This window comes from Nycticebus coucang, chromosome 23, assembly GCF_027406575.1.
Source record: "Nycticebus coucang isolate mNycCou1 chromosome 23, mNycCou1.pri, whole genome shotgun sequence".
NCBI lineage: Eukaryota > Metazoa > Chordata > Mammalia > Primates > Lorisidae > Nycticebus > Nycticebus coucang.
In genome coordinates this window covers 36720559-36745860 of record NC_069802.1, presented here as the reverse complement: position 1 = coordinate 36745860, position 25302 = coordinate 36720559, and the positions used below count along the sequence as shown (strand labels likewise).

The window sequence follows — 25302 nt, the reverse complement described above, 5'->3', positions numbered from 1 at the left end:
TCCCTGAATGGAAGGACGATCCTTCCGCACTAACTCGAAGCCACACCTTTATCAGGTAATCGCATATGTGTGGTGTCTGTCTCGGGCCTCTGTGTCTGTCGCTGGATTAGCACTCCCTGCTGAAATCACGGTCCCTTTGTAAGTGTGTGGCTGTCAGATGGTCTAGTCCACGCTCTGTCTTCAAGACTGCCTTGGTCATTGTGAGACCTTGCATTTCCTTATACGCTTTGGATCCAATTTTTAAGTCACTGACAGGTTTCCAGGGTCGCCTTTGCTCCTGTCTAAGCTGTTTGAGGTTTACGCTTTTAGAGTCTGTGTGTGATGCTTTTATTGGGAATGTCATCACAAACCACAGCCAGTCATTGCGTCCAGGCAGTTGGGACTGTTGACTCACTGTTGTTGTTCTTCTGTGATCACCACTGTGTGGTCACTCATTGTGTCCCACTCAAAGGCGTGAGGCTGCTCCCCGGGGGTAGATATTAAATCTGTGCTGGTTTGCCTTTTAAAAAACTATTACTTGGCTTGGCACCTGTAGCACAGTGGTTATGGTGCAAGTCACATACACCTAAGCTGGCAGGTTTGAACCCGGCCCAGGCCAGCTAAACAACAATGACAACTGCAACAAAAAAATAGCTGAGTGTTGTGGTGGGCGCCTGTAGTCCCAGCTACTTGGGAGGCTGAGGCAAGAGAATTGCTTAAGCCCAAGAGTTTGAGGTTGCTGTGAGCTGTGATACTACAGCACTCAACTGAGAGTGACACAGTGAGACTGTCTAAAAAAAAAAAATAATAAAAATACTAAAAACTATCTCTTTTAAATAAACAACCTCTGTAAGTGTCTAAATCCCAGTGTTAATTTGGATTATTTCAGGCTAACAAGTCACTGTCAGATTCTTTTTTTTTTTTCTTTCCTTTTTTTTTTCTTACTCAGGCCCAGGTGAGGTTTGAACTTGCCGTCCCTGGTATGCAGGGCTGGCACTCTAACCACTGAGCTACGGTGCCCAGCTGAGAGATTCTTTTGTTGAAAAACACAAGTGGGGGGGGGGAGGTGGGAGTGGAGAAGCTATAACACAGACTCTGAGGGGTCTTGGGCATGAAGGGCTGGTCCCTGAAACAGGCCATGGACCGGTGATGCTGTGTCAGGAGAGAGAGGACCATGTGAGTGTGTGGGTGGTGGGGCCCAGTCCAGCCCCATCAGGAGGGCGGAGCGGAGCTGAGACCTGGAAAGTGAGTTGAGGTGAACCTCACTGTGAACATAGGGAGACTGGAAAGAAGCTGAGATGGCCCCAGGGGGCCTGGGAAGGACCAGGAGAGTGTGTGTGTCTGTGTGTCTGTGTGTGTAAGTATGTCTCTCTCTGTCTGTGTGTCTGTGTGTCTGTGTGTCTCTGTGTGTGTGTAAGTATGTCTCTCTCTGTCTGTGTGTCTGTGTGTGTGTCTGTGTCTCTCTGTGTCTGTGTGTCTGTGTGTGTGTCTCTGTGTGTGTGTGTGGGGACAGCAGGAGAGTGAGGTGAGACAGGCCTCAGAGCTGATGGGGATGATGACGGTGTCTGCAGAGATGAGAATGCCCGGCAGGAGAAACAGATAATGGGGCAATAACCAAGGGTTCTGGTTCAAATATGTGATTTTTGAGCTTTTTAGTCAAAATCCAAGTGGAGATCTTATGTAGAGAGTTGGACCAAGTGAATATGGAATGCAGAAAAGTAGTTGGGCCTGGAAGTATACATTTGGGAAATTGTTATCAATGTATGGGAAATTTATTTATTTATTTTTTGAGACAGAGTCTCATTATGTCACCCCTGCTTGAGTGTCGTGTCACAGCTCACAGCTACCTCCAACTCCTGGGCATAAGTGATTCTCTTGCCTCAGCCTCCCAAGTAGCTGGGACTAAAGGCGCCCGCCACAACACCCAACCTTTTTTTTTTTGCAGGTCTCGTTGTTGTTTTAGCTGGCCTGGGCTACGTTTGAACCCGCCAGCCTGGGTGTACTCACTGAGCTACGGGCGCCACCCTATCAGGGGCATTTAAAGTGTGCAGAAAAGGTAGGCCCAAACCTCTGAGACGAGTAGGAACCTGCAGACAGCCAGAGACACTGTCTATTTTAAGACGTGGCAGGGATGGACTGTGGACCCAGCCTTTCAGTCTTGCTGTGACTGACCCTGTGCCTCAGTCCCGCTGTCTGTGAGGGGCAGCAGAGGTGCTGAGAGCAATGCCTGGCACAGCATAGGAGCTACAAGTAGGAGCTGCCTTCCCTCCCCTGTGTTACTAATGTGTTAATTGCATTCCCAGTATAACTAACCACTGGAAGTGAATAAAATTATCTAAAGGGACTGGGTAGAGAAAAAAGCCCAAGACGAGTCCTGAAGGAGGTTACAATATCAGCAGAACAGAAACAGCATCAAAGGAGAAAAAGTCTCCATTTAGATTGTTAATAATCTGATTTTAAACAAGTGACTGTAAGCTGGGCATGGTGGCAGGTGCCTATAGTCACAGCTACTCTAGAGGCTGACGTGGGAGGATCCAGGAGTTTGAGGCCAGCTTGAGCAATACAGCAAGACCCTGTCTGTAAAAAAAAAAAAAAGAAAAACAAGCCAAGTGACAAGTACAAATAATTAAATGAGAAAGATGCAACAGGCAATGTTAAGAAAAAAGGATTAATATAGGACAAATTGAAAAAACAAATTGAAAGCCGCAGAACAGCCTCATCAGAATCCGATGCAGCCGTGCAGCAGAGAGGATGGCGAGCTACAGAGAAGCCCCATCAGAATCCGACACAGCCGTGCAACAGCAGTGGACAGCTGCTCTGGGGAAGAGTGTGACATCATCTTCAGAAACAGAGAGATCAAGCTGATTACAAAAATTATTAAGATTACAAAGTATTTTAGCCGGGCGTTGTGGCGGGCGCCTGTAGTCCCAGCTGTTTGGGAGGCTGAGGCAAGAGAATCGCGTAAGCCCAAGAGTTAGAGGTTGCTGTGAGCCGTGTGACGCCACGGCACTCTACCCAAGGGCGGTACAGTGAGACTCTGTCTCTACAAAAAAAAAAAAAGATTACAAAGTATTTGAGTGACAAAATAAAGAAGTTAAATCTAACAGAAACATGGAGAACTTTACACCCAGTAGACGATACACTTTTTTCAAACGGGCATTGAACATTTACTGAAGTTATGACTTACTCTCTGCCATAAATGCAGTTGCTGCAAATTAAAAACAATGTTTACACTATACAGATCATATCTGCTGATAGCAGCATTGTAATTAAATTGAAGTCAATCCCAAAAAGATAACAGAAAAGAGCCAGGTGCATGACTCACACCTCTAATCCCCAGGAATTTGAGGCTATCGTGAGCTACGATTGTGCCACTGCTCTCTAGCCTGGGCATCAGAGCAAGACTCTGTCTCTGAAACAAAAAGGAGAAGAAGAAAGATGACAAAAATGAATCCATACATTTGAAAGTTTAAAATCATACTTCTAAATAATCCATGAGTCAAGGAGAAAATTAAGATAGAAACAGTTTAGAACTATTTGCAATTATGGACTTATCAATACCAGTAGAATATAGCCAAAGTAGTTCTCAGAGAAAGATTTGTAGCATTAAAATATATATTAGACGTGGACGGCACCTGTGGCTCAGTGAGTAGGGTGCCGGCCCCGTATACCAAGGGTGGCAGGTTCAAACCCGGCCCTGGCTGAACTGCAACAACAACAACAAAAATAGCCGGGCATTGTGGCCGGCACCTATAGTCCCAGCTACTCAGGAGGCTGAGGCAAGAGAATCGCTTAAGCCCAGGAGTTTGAGGTTGCTGTGAGCTGTGACGCCACAGCACTCTACCAAGGGAGACATAGTGAGACTCTGTCTCAAAAAATAAATAAATAAAGGAGCAAATCCATGTGATTATCACAACAGAGGCCAAAAGAGCATTTGATAAAACTACTGATAAAAAATACTCAGTGTTTTCCAAATTATGCCTAATAGCCCAATATTTGAAGTGTCCCTATTAGAGCCAGGAAGGAGACCAGGATGTACCCTGTCTCAGCAGCTCTTTAACACTGTGTTGCGATTCTGGCCAACACTGAAAGACAAGAAAATAAGTACATTTTAAAATTTGGAAAGAAAAAAATCAAATAGTCATTATTCACAAACGATGTTATCATCTAACTATAAAACCCAAAGCAAACGGCAGATATAACCTTCGGAACTAATGGATTTCAGCAAGACAAACATTAGGGGCTTTTCTTTTTTTTTTTTTTTTGTAGAGACAGAGTCTCACCTTACTGCCCTCGGTAGAGTGCCATGGTGTCACAGGACTCAACAGCAACCTCCAGCTCTTGGGCTTACGCGATTCTCCTGCCCAGCCTCCTGAGCAGCTGGGACTACAGGCGCCCGCCACAACGCCCGGCTATTTTTTTGGTTGCAGTTCAGCCGGGGCTGGGTTTGAACCCACCACCCTCAGTATATGGGGCCGGCGCCCTACTCACTGAGCCACAGGCGCCACCCAGGGGCTTTCTTGAAACAACGTGCAGTTTCTATGGGAGCGCATATGTGCTGGTGAGGTTTAAAAAACATCTGGAAAAACCAACACCTGATTAATAAGATAGGTTATCTTCAGGGAGGGGTGAAAGGACTTGAGTTTTAGGTAATAAGATCAACAGGGGTTTTAGATTCATGTTTACATTTGCTAAAGGAGAATGTTTTAGAATTGTGCACACATTGAAACGTGACATGATGATACCTTTCAGCTGTACTGTCTCGTCAGCTCGTATTTGAGACAAACAACCCTCACACTCGGCTGGTGCTGCTGTTCTGTGCCTAGTACTGTCCTGCAGATGTTGGTGAGTGTTCCTCATCACGGTCTTATGGGAAGTTCCTCAGTAAGTAAGGGAGTGCTCACAACATCCCTGTGACTCCAGCAGACACGTCACAGAAGCCCTGCTGAGTTGGTACGCGGCTGTTACCTTGCTCTTACTGAAAGATAGCACCCTGCCCCACAGGAGGTGGGTGCTGGGGCTCGAGAACCCCACTGAGGGCTGGAGAACCCCACTGAGTCCCAGCTGAGACTGGGCTGGAGAATGCAGCTCCAAGAACAGAGCTTGGCAAGGAGGGACGTTCACTGGGCATCTGTGAATTAATGAGAACCAGGTGCTGGCCATGTCCTGCTTACCCACCACAGCCTTCCCCTGCCAGTTTCAGGAGAAGGATGGAGGCAGTGGGCCGGCCGTGGAGTGAAACCACCCCTCCTCTCCATAGAAGAGCCAGGGCCTTGCTGATCCTTACGACAAGGGGGAGCCAGGTCAAAGGCAGCCGGCTCTGGATCAGGGACATGGGACCAGTGTGGGGACCAGGGTTTGGGAACCTCAGTTTAGGACAAATGCCGTTTTAAGTTCAATCGTTTTATATCAGCAGTCACATAAAAACTGCAGGAACTACACTGTATTTACCTTCTCATCGACCATCACCTTTATTAGTGAAATCATAGCCATTCTAGAAAAGCCAGGCTGTATGGTTGCTGGAGTTAATAATGTCCTCACTTCACACCTGACAAGGTAGGTCTTCTTTTTTTGGTCTCATGTGGTCTCTTTTCAACTTGAATACCTGGCCCATTAAGTGCCATCCCTGCTGAAGGAGGTCCCCCACCCCACCCTACCCCCGGAACCCTGCCTGATCCTGGTCAGGGAGGGACTGTATCTTTAGTTTCCTATCTAGGTGGCCCCACCTTGGCTTTGAGGGAGGGTTTGGGACCTTCTTTTCTTTTTTTTGAGACAGAGTCTCACTTTGTCACACTTGCTAGAGTACTGTGGCATCATAGCTCACAGCAACCTGAGACTCCAGGGTTCACGTGATGCTCTCGCCTCAGCCTCCCAGGTAGCTGGGACTACAGGTGCCCACCACAACACCCAGCTAGTTTTTCTATTTTTAGTAGAGACGGTGTCTCACTCTTGCTCAGGCTGGTCTCCAACTCCTGAGCTCAAGGGATCCACCCGCCTCGGCCTCCCAGAGTGCTGGGATCACAGGCGTGAGCCACCGTGCCCAGCCTAAGACCATTTCTGAGTCTTTGTCATGAGGTCAGTACTTGGTGTCCTTGAGCTTCTGCACTGGGCAGCATTCCCGGGCTGGGGCCGCGTGGGGAGGTCTGAACATCATGTGTGGCCATTGACGTGAGAACAGAAGGGGAATGTCATCATAGACTATAAATTTTTTTTTTTTTTTGGTTTTTTGCCAGGGCTGGGTTTGAACCTCCACCTCCGGCATATGGGACCAGCGCCCTACTCCTTGAGCCACAGGCGCCGCCCGACTATAAATATTTTGTTAGTTGAAATAAATGACTTTCTTAAAGGAATTACCCAGTAACATAAGTTTTTTTCAGTTCAAGTCGGCATAATAAACAATTCAGTTAGGGCTGATCTTTGAAGAATGTCCTGTGTCTTTTATTGGTGAGTCCTGGGGCTCTCTGTGGTCAGCTGTGCCCCCTCGTCCACCAGTCACTCACATGGTTGACAGCACTTAGCCCAGCATCCTGGGGTACGAGTAGCAGGATTCATGCATCTGCTGGCCGCCTCACCCCCCACGCTGTCCCTGCCCACCCGTGGGCTCTGTGGCGCGCACCCATCTGCTGGCGTTTCACTCTCCAGACAGAGTCCAAATCCGCTCACACGTGGGAAGTGTGTCTTGCTGTGCTCCACCAGGATGGTTATAAGTCAGTCTCCTAGTAACTCCAGGAAAGACCCAGAATTTAGATTTTTTCTGTTTGGGCCCACATTTCTTAGAAGGGCACCACACCTTGAGGGTTCTGTGAGAGTTATCAGGTGTGGTCACCCCTCTCCAGGGCTCTGGAGGCTGGGGGGCAGACTTCCCGAAAGCATGGGCAGAGCCGAAAGGGAGTATGGGCCCAGCTCGGTCCCCAGGGTCAGCACGGGCAGGTCCCAACATCTTTAGACCTGGGCAGCTTTGTGTATAAATTGGGCTGACTTAGATTAATGGTTTCTGAAGTCTGTTCTGAGGCTTCAGGGCTCCAGACTCCAGTGGGCTCTGCACTTAGTAGGTGGCTCTTGCTGAAGCAAGGCACTGGTGGCCTCCCCAGGTCTGAAGCCAAGATGGGACCTGGGCCTGTCCCACCTTTTGGGGCCCCGCCCCTCCCATCAAGACTGTGTGTCTCATCACCTTTTGCTGCCCAGAGACAGACGGGTCTTCCTAGGCATAAGTCTCCACCTGAGCTTTCCCCTGGAGCTGGACTTTGTGCTGGACTGAGCTTATCGGTGTCCACAGGCCTGGCTGAGGTGGAGGGCAAACATGTTCCCTCTGGTGAACAAGTGCAGGCTTCACAGACTAGGGTGCACAGCAGTAGAGCCCAGTGAGTCACAGGTGTGTGTTAGCCTCAGTGTGGGCTGGAAGTTCTTGCTCTGCTCTGTGTCTGCTGGCCTTGAGTAAAAGAGCACCCCCATCCAAGGCCACGGGGCCCAGGGCGGTGGCTCACATCTGTAATCCTACCATGCCTGGGAGGCCGAGGCCAGGGATTGGGGGCTGCAGTGAGCTATGACGGTACTGCTGCAGTCCAGCCTGGGTGACAAAGGGATCCTGCCCCCCCCCCCAAAAGAATCATGGGAGCCTGTGCCCCACTGTGGGGGAAAGAGCTACAGTATGGAAAAGGGAAAGATGATAATGTAGTTGGGGTGCTGGGCTGGAAGTGGAGGTGCCAGCAGGCCCTGTGGAGATGCAGAGTGAGGGTGGGGGCACCTCTGTGCGCTGGGAGTGCTGGCAGCACAAGCAGCCCTCGGGTCCGATGCCTTTTAGCAGAACGACTAACTCCTAGGCTACAGCAGGGAAAGACAAGGTCACAATAGGAGAATAGGAGGCTGGGGCTTTTTGTTTTTTTAATACCAGAAGAGAAGGCAGGGAGGACACTCAGCAGGACACAGGTGCCAGCCAAAGGGAAGGGCTGAGCATCCAGACAAAAGGTATTGGTAGGGCACAAACGACTAAAATAAAAGCCCCCGAGACGGGGCAAGGGAATGCTTCAGAGCAGAGGGGAGGCTGAGCATGGAGGAGCAGTGGTGGCAGAGGGACGCCAGCAGGTGCCTCAGGCCGCAGCTGCAGCTTGGTGAGGGACAAGGCAGAGTCGTCCCCACAAACCTGACTGTTACAGGGAAAACGAGAAATTCTATAGCAGAAAAACCCAGTACCTGACCCACGTTGTCAGAGCGAACATCACCAGCATCATCAGCTGTGACGCCACCTCCCTCTTAAGAAGAGGCTGGTGACAAACATAGCATCACAAGGAGACATCAGGCAGCCCAGACTGAGGGGCAGCCCCAAATTCAGGGCCTCTGTAACCATCTGGAGACACAAAGGCTGGGGGCGCTCCAGATGAGAGGAGACTGAGAGGCCGTTGTTGAACCTGGAGTCTGGACTGTCAGCCTTCCTGGTTCAGAAAGCAACAGGCTGGGGAGGCACAAGCAGGACTTGGCGCCTGCACCTGTGGGATCCAGGCACACGGGTGTGGGAGTTACTCTTACTACTCTAGGCCTTTTCTGCTAGTTTGAAATGATGTCAAAATAGAAAGTTGCCACCCAGAAGGACGGCACAAGTTGCCTGAGAAGGGATGAGGTTGGTGCAGCCGCGGGTGGTTTTCCGGGCACAGTCCTGCCTTGGTCTCCCCAGTCTGTGACGGAGCTGGGCGCAGTGACTCACCGTCTTCACTCACGCAGCTCACACAGCAGCACGGCAAGCTCCTGCGTGCCCAGTGAGGGGACTGGGGCCTACCTGAGGTGACGTGTGCCCAGGAAGGAGTGGAGCTTGGCTGTCCCTACCCCTCTGCTGCCGGCTGGGCATTGCTGCGGGGACACTGCTGCGGCAGTGGGAGGTGGGAGAGCTCGGACAGAAAGGTGGGCCCAGTCCAGGCTCAGTTTCATCTTTAAAGCGTTTGCAGGAATTCTTTTTTTTTCTTAGAAAATGTTGAGATTGGGTGGCACCTGTGGCTCAGCAGGTAGGGCGCCGGTCCCATATGCCGGAGGTGGCGGGTTCAAACCCAGCCCCGGCCAAAAAAAAAAAGAAAATGTTGAGATTGATTTAGTACCTTTCTTCTAGAATGGCCATGCAGTTAAGATTGTTGTGTAGCAGTGTCCTTCCCAGAATCAAAAGCAGAAGTCAGGAGATGACACCCACAGCCAGCTGCAGCCCACTGTGGTTCTAGTGATGACAGTGTTGCTGGGCACAGTCGCCTCCACAGGCTGCGGTGGCCTGGAGTACCGTCTGACCCTTTGCAGAAGAGGGTTGCCAAGCCCTGACCTGAGTTTGTGGGACATTTCCTAACCCTTGAAAGGATTGTCCCAGACAGGTGAGAACAGCGGCCAGGCGGGTGAGGCTCCATGTCCCCGACGCCCAGGGCTTTTCAGAATGCCTGCGAGCTGGCTTTCATTTTGAAGTAAAAACATTCCTCATGGCTCAGTTTGGCATGATTGCTATCACCTAACTAAGTACAAATTCTCGGTAGCATGGAGTTTTTGGTAATCATTTTCTCATTAAAAAGATAGGTTTTGTGTTTATGAGATTAAAAAAAATTAAGATATGTGTGGAAATGAGTTTAAAAACCTCCTACTTATTTTGTAACACGCCACCAGTAAAGTATCTGTTTTTTCTTCACCACTGCTAGATTACTGAAGAACAAATGGCATCTGCAGGCTCTCCCGGTGTGCGGTTACCGAGGCCGCGCTCTGCCTGGTATGAATAATTGACATGCGGGCAACAGGCTGCAGGGCCAGGGTGAATTATGCATGTTCTGTGCTGATCCCTCTCTGCCAGCCCCAGCAGGCAGAGCCGCCTTTGTCACACTGTGTGCTGGGACACTGAGGAGACTGCAGTAATTTGCCCTGCCAGGAAGCGCTCACTAAGGAACAATGTCCCCGTGTGGGTCCCCAGCCTTTGCCCGGGGCCACCTGGGCTGACCCTGGTATGGACTCGGAGGGGTGGTTTGCGGTGAATGGTTGGAAGTATTTGGTTAAGTGGCACCACAGTGGCTCTTATCAGCTCTGCCCAGGTAAAGCCCCCCTCCGCCCCGTCTGTGCACCTTGTGGTGGTTGTCGGGCAGTCTGACGTGAATGGTGGTCAGGTATGTCTGCTCAAGGGTCTCTGTCAGCTGGGGGGGGGGGGGCTGTAGACATGCCTGTGAGGTGCCCTGCACTGGATCCTGACTTGGAGGGGTGGCCCAGACTCAGAGGGCCTGAGATGAAGGTGTGGTGCAGTGTCCTGGAGAGATGAAATGTGCTAAGGCCACGCGTTGTAGAATTAACTGCAAGCTTGTGATCTTGTGGTATGACTGAAATTTGTAATATGTAGCTTACATGTTTGACCAACCAATGCAAATGTGCCGGCTTTTCCAGTTTTCAGCAAATCCGAAACAGACTTTAAAATGTCCTGGCCTGGCACTGTTCTCTAGCAGACTGCCCACTCAGTTGGGAGAACGGCAGGATGATGACAGGAACCAGCAGCCACTCTGTGGCCTGTGGTGCGTCCCATCGTCTGAGCTTCCCTGGCAGGCAGGTCATTCTGAGCAGGACGACAGCTTGGACATGCTGCTCTGTCCATCTCATGCCTTGGCCCTGAGGTTGTGGTCAGCGTTGGGCTGTTGTGAGGAACTTCATCTCAGGCGGGGGCAAGCTGCCATAAACGCTCACTCTGTTCCCTGTGGTAAGGCCCGTCCAGAGCATGTTAGGTGTGATCATGATTCTCAACCGGAGAGGTACCCAAGGAGGGCTGAGCTGCGCTGAGGCATGGGAACCCTGGGCCCTCCTGGCCCAGCCGCCTGGTGGGGCCTCTGCTTTCTTTACTCTTCTGCAAGTCGTGTGCACATACTTTGTCCAAATAGAATCATAAAAATTTTCCTAGAGAGCCTGTAATTAAAATCATCCTGTAGTGACATTTCTTATGTAGCCGACAGTTGTCCCTCATTTTCCCACTCTGAAGAGCGCATGGTTTCCTGGAGATGTGACTGTCTCAGCACGAAATGGGTTGAGGATGTGGACTCCAGAAGGCACTTGTGCCAGCCACGTCCCATCTGTGCCCTCGGGAAATTGAGGAGCCGAGTTTTCTGCCTGACCTGTGGGCAGGAGCAGCATCTCTGCTTCTCCTCCAGGCTGTCCTCTTCCTCCACCCCCTGTGGCTTGTGGTGCAGTTGGGCCCCATCCTCGTGGCCTGACACCATCAGAGAGCAGTGGTTGGGGCAGCTACTCGGGTCCTTCACGTCAGAAACAAAGCCGCATAGACGGGGGTCTGTCTCAAGTGTGTCCTCTGAAGGAAGCTGGAGCCCCTGGGGACCGTTCTTCCCCAGCCACTGGCTCCAAAGAGAGTGAGGGACCCAGGACCTCTGGCTGTCTTGGGACCCAGCTGAAGTGACCCTTTCCGTTTCCTGGGCATCTTGCCTGAGTGGGTCCCTGAGCCTGGGCAGAACCCACGAGCCGGCCGGCTGTGCACAGCCCCAGCCCCAGGCCTGCTGCATCCTCCGCTGCATCCCTTGCCGCCGGCACTGGCGTGCATCTCTCTGCACTCGGCCTCCACATCTGTAGGACCCCAGGGCTGGAGGAGGACACTCAGCAGGTGGGTCACTGCTTGCTTTTTCTAAAATGTTAAAACGTCACTTGTTAATGTGTGAGTCTTAGAAAATAATTAGTACTCACCAAGCCTTGTTAATAGCCAGATTAGTCAATATACTGGTCCTCTTTAATTCGCATTTATGTGCAGTCTACGTTCATTCCAAAAATACATGGCACCTCCCACAGCCAGTGCTGGGGGAGCAAGGCGATACCGCCATGGGCAGCTGGCCTGGGAGTGGAAGGAGGCGGGAGCCCAGGGAGCTGCTGGGCACAGGGTGGTCTGTGCGTCCCACAGGAGGCCCAGCAGCCTGCGTGCTCTGGTGGTGAGGCAGGTGGAGGCTTCTCAGCACTGTGCTTGTGTTGTTGGGCTCCAACACATTTTATTAGAGAAACAGGAGTTTCTGCACCCTTTGCAGGGCTGAGCTAGGACTGAGGTGTGTCAGCCTCCCTCTCTGCCTGCCCTGCCTCTGTCCAGCTGCCAGCACCCTCACCTGGGCCTCCTCCTGTGCGGCCCCAGGCCACTCTCCCCCAGCAGCCAGGCAGGCCCTTCTATCCCTGCTCCTGGGGTCAGGTCCACACAGCCCGGCCAGAAAGACCAGCATGTGCTGTGTTTCTCCTCCACGGGGTCTTTGCACATGCCCTTTGCACGTGCCTGTGCCTTCGTGGAAGTCCTCCGAAGGTTGGTTAACTTCTCTTTATCCCTCAGTTTTGTTTAAGGCCTTTATCGCCTCAGGGGAAAAAGCTGGAGGAAAAACTTTATGGTTCTCAGGCACAGATATTCCATTTTATGATAGTAACCTTGTTTATCAGCATAGAATGTGGTGAGGATGGTGACCTGGTTACCCTCACTACACGTAGGCAACCTGAGCCAGCCACACCCCTTCCAGTCACGTGCTCCCAGCCTGGATGCCACCTGAGCCTGGCCACGTGGTTTTCACATGACTTTGTTTGTAAATAAGGGCTGGAGTTCAGACGAACCAGATGTTGCTGAGCCCTGCTTCTGGTGCCAGCGCCCCTTCATACAGGTCCCTGCTGGCGGCATCCACACTGGCTTGTCTTTACCCCAGCACCGTGGGGGCTCTTGTGCCCACCCCTCTGGCTTCTACGCAAGTGCCTTCCAGCGGGAAGAGCTGGAGTTGAGCTGCCAGAGCACCAGGCATTTATATTTTGCATTTCGATGAATGTTACCATGAAGGTTGATCAGTTTCACTCTCCCAGCAGCACTGAGGTGCCTCTGCTCAGACCTTCGCAGTGCTGTGACCTTCGCCAGGGAGGTGGCTGCTGAGCAGCCTGGAGCTTAGACTCTCAGTGCCCTCCCCTGCGCAGCGGCTGTCCCCACCCTGCCATCTCCCTCTGCTCGTGGACCTTCCCACCCACGCATAGGTACTCTTGCACAGCAGGAGAGCCGGCCCTTCACCTCTGGGGTGTGGGACGTGTGTTTCCCACGGTCTCTTGCCCTTGGTGAAATTTACGGGCATGGTCCCAGGTCTCTCTATGTGTCACTTAAGACGTGCCGTCCTCCTGACTCTGGGCCTGTGTCTCCTTCTAGAAGCTTTTCCTCACTCAGATACTTTAAAAACATATCCCACGTTTTCCTTGGGTATTTCTCTAATTTCGTTTTACATTTCAATCTCCTGTCTATTCTGGGTTTGTGTTAGTGTATGCTGGAAGGAAGGCCGACCTGGTCACTTTGGATGCAGTCTGCCCCCATCTTACTCATGAATTCACCATTTGGGGCCCATTTCTGGGCGCTGTGTTCAGTCCCAGTGATGCCATGTGTCTGTTTGGGGGCCCCCGTGGGTTCTGTGAGGTGTGCTCTGCTGGGGGCCCACCCTGTGGCTCTTTTTGTTTTGTTTTTCCAACATTTTCCACATGAAGTTTTTCATCATCATTTTCCATGTGAACTCTCACACTCAGCTTGTCCAGTTCTAATAAAACCTGTTGGGAAAGATCCTGGGCGAACTCATCTGGGGAGAGCTGCCTATGATTGCCCCTTGGAGTCTGGTTACTGGATGCAAATTAAGCATAAGGGCCCCTGCCCTGGAGAGTGGAGGAGGATGGGTGTGTGGGGTGGGGGTGTGATGCTGGGGGCCTGCGCGAGTGTGGGGTGGGGGTGTGCATGTCAGCGTGCCTCTCTGCTCACATACGAGCAAAAGGGAGCACTTCCTACGAGGGGGACCCGTATGTGGCATTCTTTAAGCAAGGCATTTCTAAACTATTCTGTTGACCTGATGGCAGAGCTGCCAAGTTCGGAGGAAGCCTTGCCTTGTCCCTGCTGTGCCGTCCTTGGTTCTGAGCGGCCCTCGGACCATGGCTGTCCTGCTGTGGTGTGTGGCCTGAGGCGTGTGATGAGTGCTGTCCCCTGCCGTGCCATCCCCTGCCGTGCCATCCTTGGTTCTGAGCGGCCCTCAGACCCTGGCTGTCCTGCTGTGGTGTGTGGCCTGGGGTGTGTGGCGAGCGCTGTCTCTTCCTCAGTGGCTCTGAGTCAGACCTTCCATGTGCATCCTCAGCAGCTGTCAGCCTTCCCCAGACCCCAGTAGGTGCTGGTGCCAACGTGACCCGAGTATTTCATCTCAAAAAGAGCATATACACAGCTTGATGGTTTCAAAGAAGAAGCATTAAAATTATGCTTTTCCAGTCCTATCATAATTCCTTTTGAGTCTTAATTTTTTTCTATAGCAGTTTAAATGATTTGATTACTCTTTTTCTTTCTTTCTTTTTTTTTTTTTTGATCTAAATGCTTCTGAACTTTGGTCCATGCCACTGTAGAGCCTCCGGCTGCCATACTGCCGGTGACCCAGGCTCTGGGGTCAGATCCCAGCTTTGCCTCGTGGCCTCCTTGGAAGACCTCTGCCCATCGAGGCCACAAGACTGTGGACCAGCTCTCGCTGCTAAGCGTGGCATGGCCTCCGGCCTGGGGCAGGGGTCAATGCTGCCTCCCCAGCCCCTGAGCTGATCTTGCTCCATCTCTGCTCCATGATAAGGAAATGTGTCTGAGTGATCGTCCTGGCCTACAGCGGTTACCTGTGGCCTTGACCTCTCAGCGTCACCAGCTGGGTGGCTCAGCCCCACACGGGGCAGCGGGGTCCATGCTTGGTACTGGGGCAGGTGGATACAATGTTAGACTGGTGGAAACCTGCAGTGCCATGCTGTCAGTCGGCTTTGCTACCTGGAGACACGGCCTCCTGATGGCACTGTTAGTGACCACCTGTGGTCAGCAGGACACCCGGTGGCCTTCATTCTGGGACAGCCCATTGTGGGACACCGGGCCACAGCGGAGAGCTGCATCTGTATGAACGTGCTGTGCTTCCCCTGAGGCTCAGTGGCCAGGCCGCCCGCCTGGGTGCAGGGGTCCCACAACACTGGTCACATCGGGACAAGGATGACAAATGGGGTTTCCCAGGTGCCTCTCCTTTACTTGGGAGCTTCTTTAGCAGATACTGGGAAGCAGAGGCTCATTAGTGGGCAGCTCAGGAGCTGGCCTTCCATTGGGACCACCCAGGAGTTGTTGCGTTGACACTGTGGCTAAAAGCTCAAGTATGGACATCATGCCTGGACACTCTATTTTTTTTATTTTTATTTTTTTGAGACAGAGTCTCACTATGTCTCCCTCAGTAGAGTGCCCTGGTGTCACAGCTCAAAGCAACTACTAACTCTTGGGCTCAAGTGATTCTCTTGCCTCAGCCTCCCAAGTACCCGGGACTACAGGTGCCCACCACAACACCTGGCTATTTTTTGTTGTTGTAGTTGTCATTGTTGTATTTTAGCAGGCCCGGGCTGATTTGAACCCACCAGTCCCGGTGTATGTGGCCAGTGCCTTAACCACTGAGCTATGGGCGCCGAGCCCTGGCCACTCTGTTGAGAAGTGGAGAGAAGGGCACAAGTCATGAGGCCATGGGCCCCCCTTGAGAAGAAGCCACCTGCCCCACGGCTCTGCACACTAGTTCCCGGGGCCACCTCCTGGGACTTGCAGCGAGGGGAGTCACACAGAGGCCCATGTCCAGTGGCTTTTGCTGTGCTGCTTGATGTAAAAAAAACCACTGAGTGTGGTTACAGTGGGTGGCTGGTCCTCACCATTGTGTGTGCGAGTGTTTGTGTAAGGTTGATTCCTTTCCTGTGGATCCCATGGCCGTTGCTTGTTACTCTCAAGTAAGTGTGCGCCTTTGTGAGCCTTGGGTGTTGTGTGAGCATGTAAGTGAACACGTGTGGGGTATGCGTGGTGTTTGCTGCCGGCTCTATGTCACGAAGGCATTGGCCGCTGTAGATCTGCTGCGTGTGTGCGGCCAGTGCACCAGAGCACAAAGTTGGATGGTGGCCGGAGCATGGGGGTGCAGGTGCCATCTGTGCTGGTCCCACAGAGCTGACGGGTGCAGACCTGAAGGACTGCGTGAGCAGCAACAGCCTGAGCAGCAATGCCAGCCTCCCCAGCGTGCAGAGCTGCCGACGCCTGCGTGAGAGAAGGGTCGCCAGCTGGGCTGTGTCGTTTGAGCGTCTGCTACAGGACCCCCTGGGTGTCCACTACTTCTCCGTGAGTGGGGAGAGCCCTGAGGCCGGCGGGGTGGTCGGCACTCTGGGGCCGCCTGAGCGGGATGGGTTGCCTGCCCCAAAGACAGCACCACCTGCAGGTCCCCCACAGTTCCAGAGCAGCCTGTCAAGTGTCTCTTCCACCCCACAGGGCTCAGGGAGAGTGGGTGCAGGGAGCTTGGGCTCACCCATCCCCCAGGGGAAAATCCCCTTGGCCCTTCTCTGTGTTTGCTGGAGATCTCTCTGCGGGTGTTAGAGAGAAAGGTGCAGCTTTGAGGAAATGGCTGTGAACACCAAGGTGGTGGTCCCCACAGTGTGGGCAGCTTTTAGGGTTATCTTTGAAAGCCTTTGGGTAACTCACCGAGAGGAGCTTGTAAGCTCGTGTAGAAGGTAAAAATAAGAAACAAGTAGGAATGAAGAAATAATCAGAGCTCACCCAGAGGACAGGCCGTCTAGAGTCAGTGCCCACTTTATTGAGCTGTGTGTCAGTGTTAATTGATGGTGTTTTTCTTAGGATTTTCTAAGGAAAGAATTCAGTGAAGAAAACATTTTATTCTGGCAGGCCTGTGAATATTTCAATCATGTTCCTGCACATGACAAAAAAGAGGTAAATTTCTTCGTGCCTAGATTATTAAAGAGCAGATGGTTCCATCATAGGTCAGTTTAGCATATGATTAACATCTAGCCCAGTTTGAAAAGTTGGTGTAAAAATATTTTCACGTGGTTTGAAAATGTCATTTCTTTTTCAGAATAAATTTTTAAATATACATGATATTTAATTTTGCCTAAACATAGTGGTGGTGTAAATGCCTTCAGCCGCGCAGTGCTCACCAGCAGTGTTCTGCCCATCCGTGTGTGGAATTAAGCGGGAGGAGTGTGTGTTAAAGGGGAACTTAAATAACACCGAGCAGAGAGTGTCCTGAGGACACTCACGGCCTCCTCACACGCCATGCGGGCCAGATGGGTGAGCCTGGAGGGACACAGCCGGTGGCCCTTGTTCCCTACTCCCCACTGAACGGCCACACTCACAGCTGAGGCCTCTAGGCACCCTTGGGCTTTGCCCTCATGCACTCCTGCTTTACGGGGTGGGGACCACCATGCAGAAATTCCATGGTGCGTCCTGGCGCTCCTGGGGGTAGTGTTGCCCAGTCTTTGGTTAAAGTATCCAATTAAAAAACTATAGAGGACCCAGTTCAGTAAAGTTGCTTACTTCCTTGTACTTACATTTATTTATTCAAGCAAGAAATTGTTGGGTGTCTCGTGGACCGCAGCCTGGGATAGTGGCCAGAAAGGGAGATAATGCTAAGGAAAGGATGGGATTTATACACCAAACTGAAGCCTGTGAGGGCATCTGGTGTTCTGTGTGCCTGGTGGCAGCTCTCCGTCCTGTTTCCTGGAGTCTTTTTATTATACATGCAAGGACACACAGCAGTCAGAAGTCAAGGTTAAGAAAGCGAGGGGAGATTGTGTTATAGAAGGTTGGGTAAAGGATAAACGGGGACATAAGAATAGTGCGACATCTGAAGAGGCCAGATAACAGTGCAACGAGAAGGGGGGAGCAAGTCTCATCTCCTCAGACAGACACCTCGGCTTCTCTGGCCTGAGCTCCTAGTTGCTGGTCTCAGCTGCTGCACTGCTGATTTCTCCACGCAGGGATAGTCACGTGGACATTCCCCTGACTGGGCACCTTCAGACTCCTTTCTTCTCAGTTAGGAGTACAGGGGTGGCCCGCCTGCGGGCTTTACCCTGGCTTTTGAAGGGCCCATGGGGTCTCAGCCTATCTATTCCAAGTAGTGTTAATTACTGTGGAATTGCACCTCCCCTGCCCAGAGCTGGCTCAGGCCCTTGCGATTCAGCAGCAAAACACACAGAAACACACATGTGGGGAGGCCTGCTGCCCATGCCTGCTCAGCTGTGCTCCCCTGTCAGCTTTCCTACAGGGCCCGGGAGATTTTCAGTAAGTTTCTGTGCAGCAAAGCCACCACCCCTGTCAACATTGACAGCCAGGCGCAGCTGGCGGACGACATTCTCAATGCACCTCATCCGGACATGTTCAAGGAGCAGCAGCTGCAGGTATCCCCATGTCTTGATGTCTGAGGGGCTCTAGGCAGAGCCGAGCAGCAGGACCCACCGTTCCAGACCATGCTCCCGAGACAGCAGTGGGCTTATCTCAGGGGAGCAGACGGAGTGTCAGGGGTCTGCAGGGCTGGAGGCCAGAGGTGCTCCCCTGCTCCCGCCACTCTGCAGGTGACCTGCTCTTTGCACTTTCTTAGTGTGTGTGCACAAGGTCATGCACTGGTGACACCACAGTGGTTATGATGCCAGCTCTACCCACTGAGGGTGGTGGGTTCGAACCCGGCCCCGGCCAGCTAAACAACTGCAACAAAAAAATAACCAGGTGTTGTGGCAGGTGCCTGTGGTCCCAGTTACTTGGGAAGCTGAGGCAAGAGAATCATCTAAGCCTAAGAGCTGGAGGTTGCTGTGAGCTGTGACGCCACAGCACTCTACCAAGGGCGATGTAGTGAGACTCTGTCTCAAAAAATAAATAAAAATGGGTGCGGCATCTGTGGCTCAAGGAATAGGGCGCCAGCCCCATATACCAGAGGTGGCGAGTTCAATCCTGGCCCTGGCCAAAACTGCCAAAAAAGTAATGAATAAATAAATAAATAAGTAAATAAAAGTTAGGATGTCACTGTGGTGGGAAATAATAACCCAATGCTCCACAGAGCCCTGTTTGCTGGCCTCAGAGCTAACTCTTGCTGAGTCATGAGAGCAGTGTACTTAGAAGACGTGGAGGACGGCATTTTCAGGGCAGCTCTCACCCTGTCAGATTTCCAATTGGTTTTGGTTTCGTTCTTAATGTTCTCCAAGACCGTCTGTGTAGAAGTTGTTGCACTTTGCTGACTTTGAAAGTGATCAGTTAAAGGCTGGTTTGTGCTGGTCTGGTGACGGGATGCTGAAAAGTAACTCAGACGAGCTCCAGGCAGCGGGCGGAAATGGGCTGCTGTGAGGTCCTTCCAGGACGGGCTGTGGGTCCCCGACAGCCTTGTCCCTTCAGGCCGTGCCCTCGTGTCCTGTTGCCCCATTCCCCAGATTTTCAACCTGATGAAGTTCGACAGCTACACGCGCTTCCTGAAGTCCCCGCTTTACCAGGAATGCATCCTGGCAGAGGTGGAAGGCCGTGCCCTCCCAGAGTCTCAGCAGGCCCCCAGCAGCCCCGCGTCCAAGCACAGCCTCAGCTCGGACCACTCCAGCGTGTCCACGCCAAAAAAGGTGCCCTTCCCTGGGCCTGGCCTCAGGCCACTGTGGGGCGCATTGCATCAGTGGAGAGCTCTGAGGGAGGGGGACAGAGGCCAGTGCCCACATGTCCTTTCACCAGCACCAGGTGAGAGACAGGGACATCCAGGCTGGCCTCGGGCTGGGACGCGGTGCAGGACGTTTCTGCTAGCTGGATGTTGTCCACAGAGTGCTCCAGGACAGGTCGCTGCTCAGTTCCCTGGATACACCATCGTCATAACTTATTCTAACCAAGGTTTCCATTTGCTGCAGCTAAGTGGAAAGTCGAAGTCAGGAAGGTCCTTGAACGAGGAGCTGGGGGAGGAGGACAGCGAGAGGAGGCGGAGAGGCGCCTTCTTCTCCTGGTCGAGGACTCGGAGCACCGGGAGGTCCCAGAAGAAGAAGGAGCACGGTGACCTTGCAAACGGTCTGTGGTGTTGGCCGACGTGGGCCGTGCTGTCCAGGCTGGGTCAGCCACGTCCCCCCTACCCCCTGGTCACAGGCTGCTGTCCTTGGGGGGGTTGTGCCCCATGTGCAGGAGACGGAGCTTCTGAGAGAACCAGACCCCAACCCAGAGCAGGGGGCCCAATGACAGTGGCACTCACTGGCTGTCATCTTGCCATAAAGTAGTAGGTGTTTGGGGCAGAAAATGTAGAAAATAACAATCAAACACAGAGAGAAAGTATAAATGTGCTATTTTCTTGTCCACCCAGAGGCACCAGGCTTTCCTGCCTGGGCTTTTTCTTGTCTTCTCAGGATGTTCTTATGCTTTAGGCATTTTTTTTTTTTTTAAATAACACCAGAGTTTGGGTACCAAGCATTTCCTAAACTGTTCTTAATTATTGTAAATCTTAAAGTTTTCCCATTTAAGGCTGGGCCCAGTAGCTCACCCCTGTAATCCCAGCACTCTGAGAGGCCAAAGCAGGTGGGTCCCTTGAGCGTAGGAGTTGGAGATCAGCCTGAGCAAGATCAAAACCCCGTTTCTTTGGAAGAAAAAAAAAAAAAAGCCAGGTATGGTGGTGGACACCTGTAGTCACAGCTGCTGGGAAGGCTGAGGTAGGAGGATTGCTCAAGCTCAAGAGTTTGAGGTTGCTGTGAGCCATGATGCCACGGCATTCTATTCAAGGTGACAGAGTGAGGCTGTCTCAAAAAAAAGGTTCCTAATCAAGATATTTCTCCCATGCTGTTTTTATTGTATGTGACTGAAATTCTCTGTGTCATGGATATTGTGAGACAGAAAGGCTCCTGTGGTGCTGAGGACAGGCCTCAGGACCCTGGCCAGCTGCTGGCAGAGGGTGCGGGGCAGGGGGAGTGGCTCACCCCACCCTTAGGACAGAGGAAGAGGAGGCCATTCTATGTGGGTACAGGGGAGCACATGAGAGAGAGCTGGGAAGGACTTCTTCTCTAGAGACTCTCAAGAAAGGTATTATTTTCAGTAATGAGTATCCCACTTAAAGGCAAGGGGCTGGTACTAAGCTGTGGTGCCCAGGTTGAAGTCAGCAGTGACCATGACCGAGTGAGCATAGGAGGTGCACCTGTGGGAGGCGGGCGAGGGGCCGCCCGGGCAGGCATTGCTGCAGGGTGTGGCTGGGCCTGCTGAGCACCGGGAGGTGGGAGTGCTGGCTGAGAGTGTCTCTCCTGAGAACCAAGCTTTGTTACAGGCCACAGAGCTTCAGGGAGCCCTCTGGAGGGCTTTTGGAACCCCGAGTGCAGGGGGTGCCCCAGAATTCAAAAAGTTCTGATTTTGGTTTAGGGTGGAGCCTGGAAATATTTTAGGAGGTGGATGGTGGTTGAGGAGGCTGGCAGTGCCTGGAGCCTCTGGTTAAGTCCCACCATGGCCCGACAGCCCCCAGAGACTGCTCACAGATTCATGATTTGAGAGTAGGTTCTGTTTTCAAAAGTCCTTTCTGTAAGAATTGTCATGATTTTTAGATTAGGTCAAGAGGATTATAGAGTTAATGTTAGTGAGAGTTGGCAATTGTTAGCTCATTTGAGACCTTTGAAGGAAAGGGCCCTGAATGGGTCATTGATAAAGGCACAGCAGTCACTGGGCTCATCTGCTGCTGTCCATAGGGGTCAGTTCTCATTTAGTCCCAGAACCTGCAGTTTGCAGTAGAAATTCCAGGTTGGATGAGGAAGGTCAGGCCTGGTTGGCATGTGCCTGTGTGTGTGCTAGTCTAGAGGCACCTGCCAGCCTGAGGTTGGGAGGGCGCATCACATCTCCATGGGGCTCATGGTCTATCTGCACGGCCTGACGGGGGCAGGGCTAGGAGGTGGGACCCAACAGATGGGATTCTGTTTCAAGTGAGGACAAGTGAAGCTTCCACTTCCAGTTCATCTGAGTCACTGTGTCTCCCCTGTCAAGACTCCCACAATGCCAATGGAGGCCCATGCCGCCGAGAGTCCCAGGGCTCTGTATCCTCTTCAGGGAGCCTGGACCTGGTGAGTCACCACCTCCCCTGTCCCAAGGGCCACAGGGGACTGTCAGGAAAAGCACACGCTGTGCAGCTTGGCCTCACTTAGAGCGAGCACTGGCTCCACACAGCTGTAGGGTGCATAGCAGGCGCAGGCCAGGCCTCCCTCTGCCCAACTCCCTGCTCTCAAGTGCCCAGCCTCTGTCTTGCTGCTTGTCTGGCCCCAGGTCCAGCAGGGTGAGGGCATATGGGCGGGCGGGCATGGGGGGTTTGCTGCTCTGTCAGCTGTGGTTGGATTTGGATTCTGGAAAGCCGTCCTGTTTGCAGCACCCAGGCATCCAGGCATTGGAAGTGTCAGGCACAGCTCATGGAGAGCATCATTCTTCTTCAGCTACCCCAGAGGCACTTAGGGCTGTGAGGGTTTGCCAGGAGTCAGGTGACTGTCACTGTCTCCTTACCAGTCCTCCCAAACTTAGTGGCTTAAGACAGAAAACATTTGTGATTGTGTCCATCTGGGGTCAGCTGGGTGGTCCTGTGACCTCGGCTGGCCTTGTCCCAGTGTCTCTCTGCCTGCCTGGTGCAGCCGGGCCAGCAGTCCTAGGGGACCCCACTCACCACCACCCCGCCCCCGTCTTTTGGCTTTTTTCATGCAGAGCCCTCTGTGGGGCCCAGGCCTGGAGCCACACACGCTGCTGCTCCAGCTCCTGTCAGCCAGGCTCGGGGCTCAAGCGGCTCCACTTCCTAGGAGGGCTGGGTACTGGCAGCTTGGGCACAAGGAAGGGGACAGTTGTGGAGACTAGTTTCTGAAATAAAGATTAGGGGAAAGAGATTTTCAGACCATCAGAATGAGATAGGACAATGAAACAAAGAAGCTGTTTGCTAAGGAAGGGGCTAGGATGTGAGTCAGAGAACCCAGGAGGGCTCGTCCTCAGGCAGCATCAGGGGGTCCCACAGAAGGATTCAGCTTCCAGGTGGAGACGCTCAGATGTGCCTCCTGAGCACAGCAGAGTCGAGGGCTCGTGCTCTTCTGAGCAGCATGGTTATGCTCAGGTCAAGAGGTTGAAAGTCTGTGCAGAGCCCAGAGTTAGGGGGAAGATAAACACTCTCCCGGTAGTTTAGTGGGCTGTGTGCAAAGCTCCTGCGTGGACTGACTGTGACATTCTGCACACGAGCCACTACAGGTGGGACAGAGGCAGGCTTCCTGGCCTCCCAAGACACACGGCCCAGGGTTGGCTGGACCTCCTCACGGCGCCAGCCTCCCATGACGCACGGCCACTTGTCTCCCTGCTCCAGTCAGAGGCCTGTAGGACCCTGGCACCCGAGAAGGACAAGGCTTCTAAGCACTGCTGCATCCTCCTCCCAGACGGGACATCCTGCGTAGTGGCCGTCAAGGCAGGCTTCTCCATCAAGGAGATCCTGTTGGGACTCTGTGAGCGGCATGGCATCAACGGGGCCGCTGTGGACCTCTTCCTTGTGGGCGGGGACAAGGTACCAGGCTCCCAGGCAGGCCGGGGTGTAGGGCTGGTCTTGTTGGCAGCAGCCTGCCTGCTGTCTCTCCCCTCGGCTTTGTCTGACTGCGGGATGAGTGTGTGTCCTGCACTGGGGGCCAGGTTACAGGATTCAGCCATGCTGTCAGGGGTGTCCAGCCACTCTCTCTCTGGGCAGGGTTCCCACTGCTCTCTACTGTCAGGGAGCGTCCAGCCACTCTCCCTGTGGGCAGGGTTTCCACTGCGCTCACCAAGTGTGGTTCTGCATGTCAGGGGCTCTGGCCCCGCTCTGACTTTGGCTTCTTTCTCTACAGCCTCTGGTGCTACACCAGGACAGCAGCATCTTGGAGTCGAGGGACCTGCGTTTGGAGACGCGCACCCTGTTTCGGTGAGAGGCACGGTGGGCTCTGGGGAGGTGGGGGCCTTATAGGGGAGCTGCGCCTTTGCTGGGAGGGCAGACTCGGCTGCTCCCTGTTGGACTATACAGGACGTCGGGGGTGGGGTGGGGCAAGAAAGGACCCTTCCTTCCCGTCGTGGGCACACCGCCTGAGACCACTGTGGGGAAGGGCTGCACTGCAGGCCCTGCCCTGTGGGAGGGCGGCCACATGCCCTGCTCAAGCTCAAGAGGGGCCCTGCAGGTTCCTTCCCAAGAAGGACAGTGCCTCACGTCCGAGGCTGCGCAGATGGGCTCATGGGGCTCCTGGGCAGCTTCCTGTGGGTGGGCTTGTATTTATAGTGAATATTTTCATGTCCACCCCCCAGGCTGGACCTCGTTCCTATTAACCGCTCAGTGGGACTCAAGGCCAAGCCCACCAAGCCCGTCACAGAGGTGCTACGGCCCGTGGTGGCCAAGTACGGCCTGGACCTCAGCAGCTTGCTCGTGAGGCTGGTGAGTGTCTCCTGAGCAGAGCAGTGTTGGGCAGGAGGCAACCACACCGCTCAGAGCAGGGCCTGGTGGGGGCCCCCTGGGTTGGAGGACTTGGCCTCTGAGCCACTTCTTATTCTGTGCAGTAGAAACTCCCTCATCAGTTTTTGTACCTTGGTCATTCTAAAAACAATTGATATACCATACCTGGTGTGGTTTTGGGCCTGGGAAACCAAAATGAGAAACCAACCAACCCATACCCCTGAAGTGGACCCACCACCTGCAAATCGGGTCAGGTGACAGAGTGCCAACGGCTGTGGGCACCTTTGGGCAGGCACATCTCCTGACTCTCATCCACGCTTGGCACTTGAAGCTCAGAGCTGGCATTTGCAGCCATTTCCGGGCTGCCCCTTCCTCATGTGAAGTAGGGTTAGGGAGAAAACAAGACAAGGCTGTTTGGGGTGGAAAACAGGCCTTGGGAGTGTCCTAGTCCCCTGAGGGTAGTTCTGGACCAACAGTGGACTCTGGATTCTGGCTGCCATGCTGTGGCCTCGAACAGCACTCACCTTGCCTTCTCTCTCGTCAGCTTTATCAAGGCTGTGATTTCAGATATTTTGGGGATATTAATTTTTCTGAAACTGGCCTCGACATTGTTCAAGAACTTTGAAGTGAACAAAGGAACTTACTGAGTTATTAACAGGCACCAGCTCCAAGGGTAACCTAAAGCCACAGCTCCGATGTGGGCTCCATCCTGGAGTCCAGAAATCTGCCTCTGGCATGCCCTCCCCCTCCCCCTTCCTCTGTCCAGAGCCTATACACTGGCAGAACCCCTCTGGGCGTCAATTTCCCCATCTGTAGAATGGGGTTGTCGTGGTAGCATGCACTTGGGCTGCCAGGGTGGGCCTGGCCTGGGTCAGGACTTGTTCCCAGCTCTGTCACTTGCTCAGCTGCCTGAAGGCTCCCACCAGGCAGGGGCATGACACGGGGCTATGGAGCATCCGTGTGATAGAGCCTTTGCTCGGACACGCCCTACTGGGCCCAGGACCATCGGGAGTGAGGCAGGACCTGGGCCCTCCTCCTCCTCTCTGGGGCCACATGCATAGCCTGGACCTGGCCCTCTTGGCAGCTTGAAGCCACACCCCACCCCTGCACCTAGGTTGTT

At 53.0% G+C, this 25302-nt stretch overlaps 1 protein-coding gene and 1 long non-coding RNA gene across 8 annotated transcripts in view; both read left to right on the top strand.

Moving 5' to 3' along the window:
• The window catches only part of RGS12 (regulator of G protein signaling 12), a 95963-nt gene that overhangs the window by 56384 nt on the left and 14277 nt on the right, over nucleotides 1-25302 (top strand). For all 7 annotated transcript variants that reach the window (XR_008377223.1, XM_053577925.1, XM_053577929.1 and 4 more), the window contains 9 exons: nucleotides 15933-16102; nucleotides 16613-16705; nucleotides 18028-18171; nucleotides 19192-19371; nucleotides 19648-19801; nucleotides 21740-21816; nucleotides 23082-23276; nucleotides 23590-23663; nucleotides 24038-24164. Coding sequence is in view for 6 of the 7 variants with exons in the window: in XM_053577925.1 (XP_053433900.1) it covers nucleotides 15933-16102; nucleotides 16613-16705; nucleotides 18028-18171; nucleotides 19192-19371; nucleotides 19648-19801; nucleotides 21740-21816; nucleotides 23082-23276; nucleotides 23590-23663; nucleotides 24038-24164 (1214 nt within the window). In the remaining variant the exon portion in view is untranslated. The remainder of the gene's footprint in view (nucleotides 1-15932; nucleotides 16103-16612; nucleotides 16706-18027; nucleotides 18172-19191; nucleotides 19372-19647; nucleotides 19802-21739; nucleotides 21817-23081; nucleotides 23277-23589; nucleotides 23664-24037; nucleotides 24165-25302) is intronic.
• On the top strand, nucleotides 1924-5558 carry LOC128576023 (uncharacterized). The gene is made up of 3 exons (XR_008377224.1): nucleotides 1924-2035; nucleotides 4732-4824; nucleotides 5393-5558. It is a non-coding gene; the product is annotated as an uncharacterized LOC128576023 (long non-coding RNA).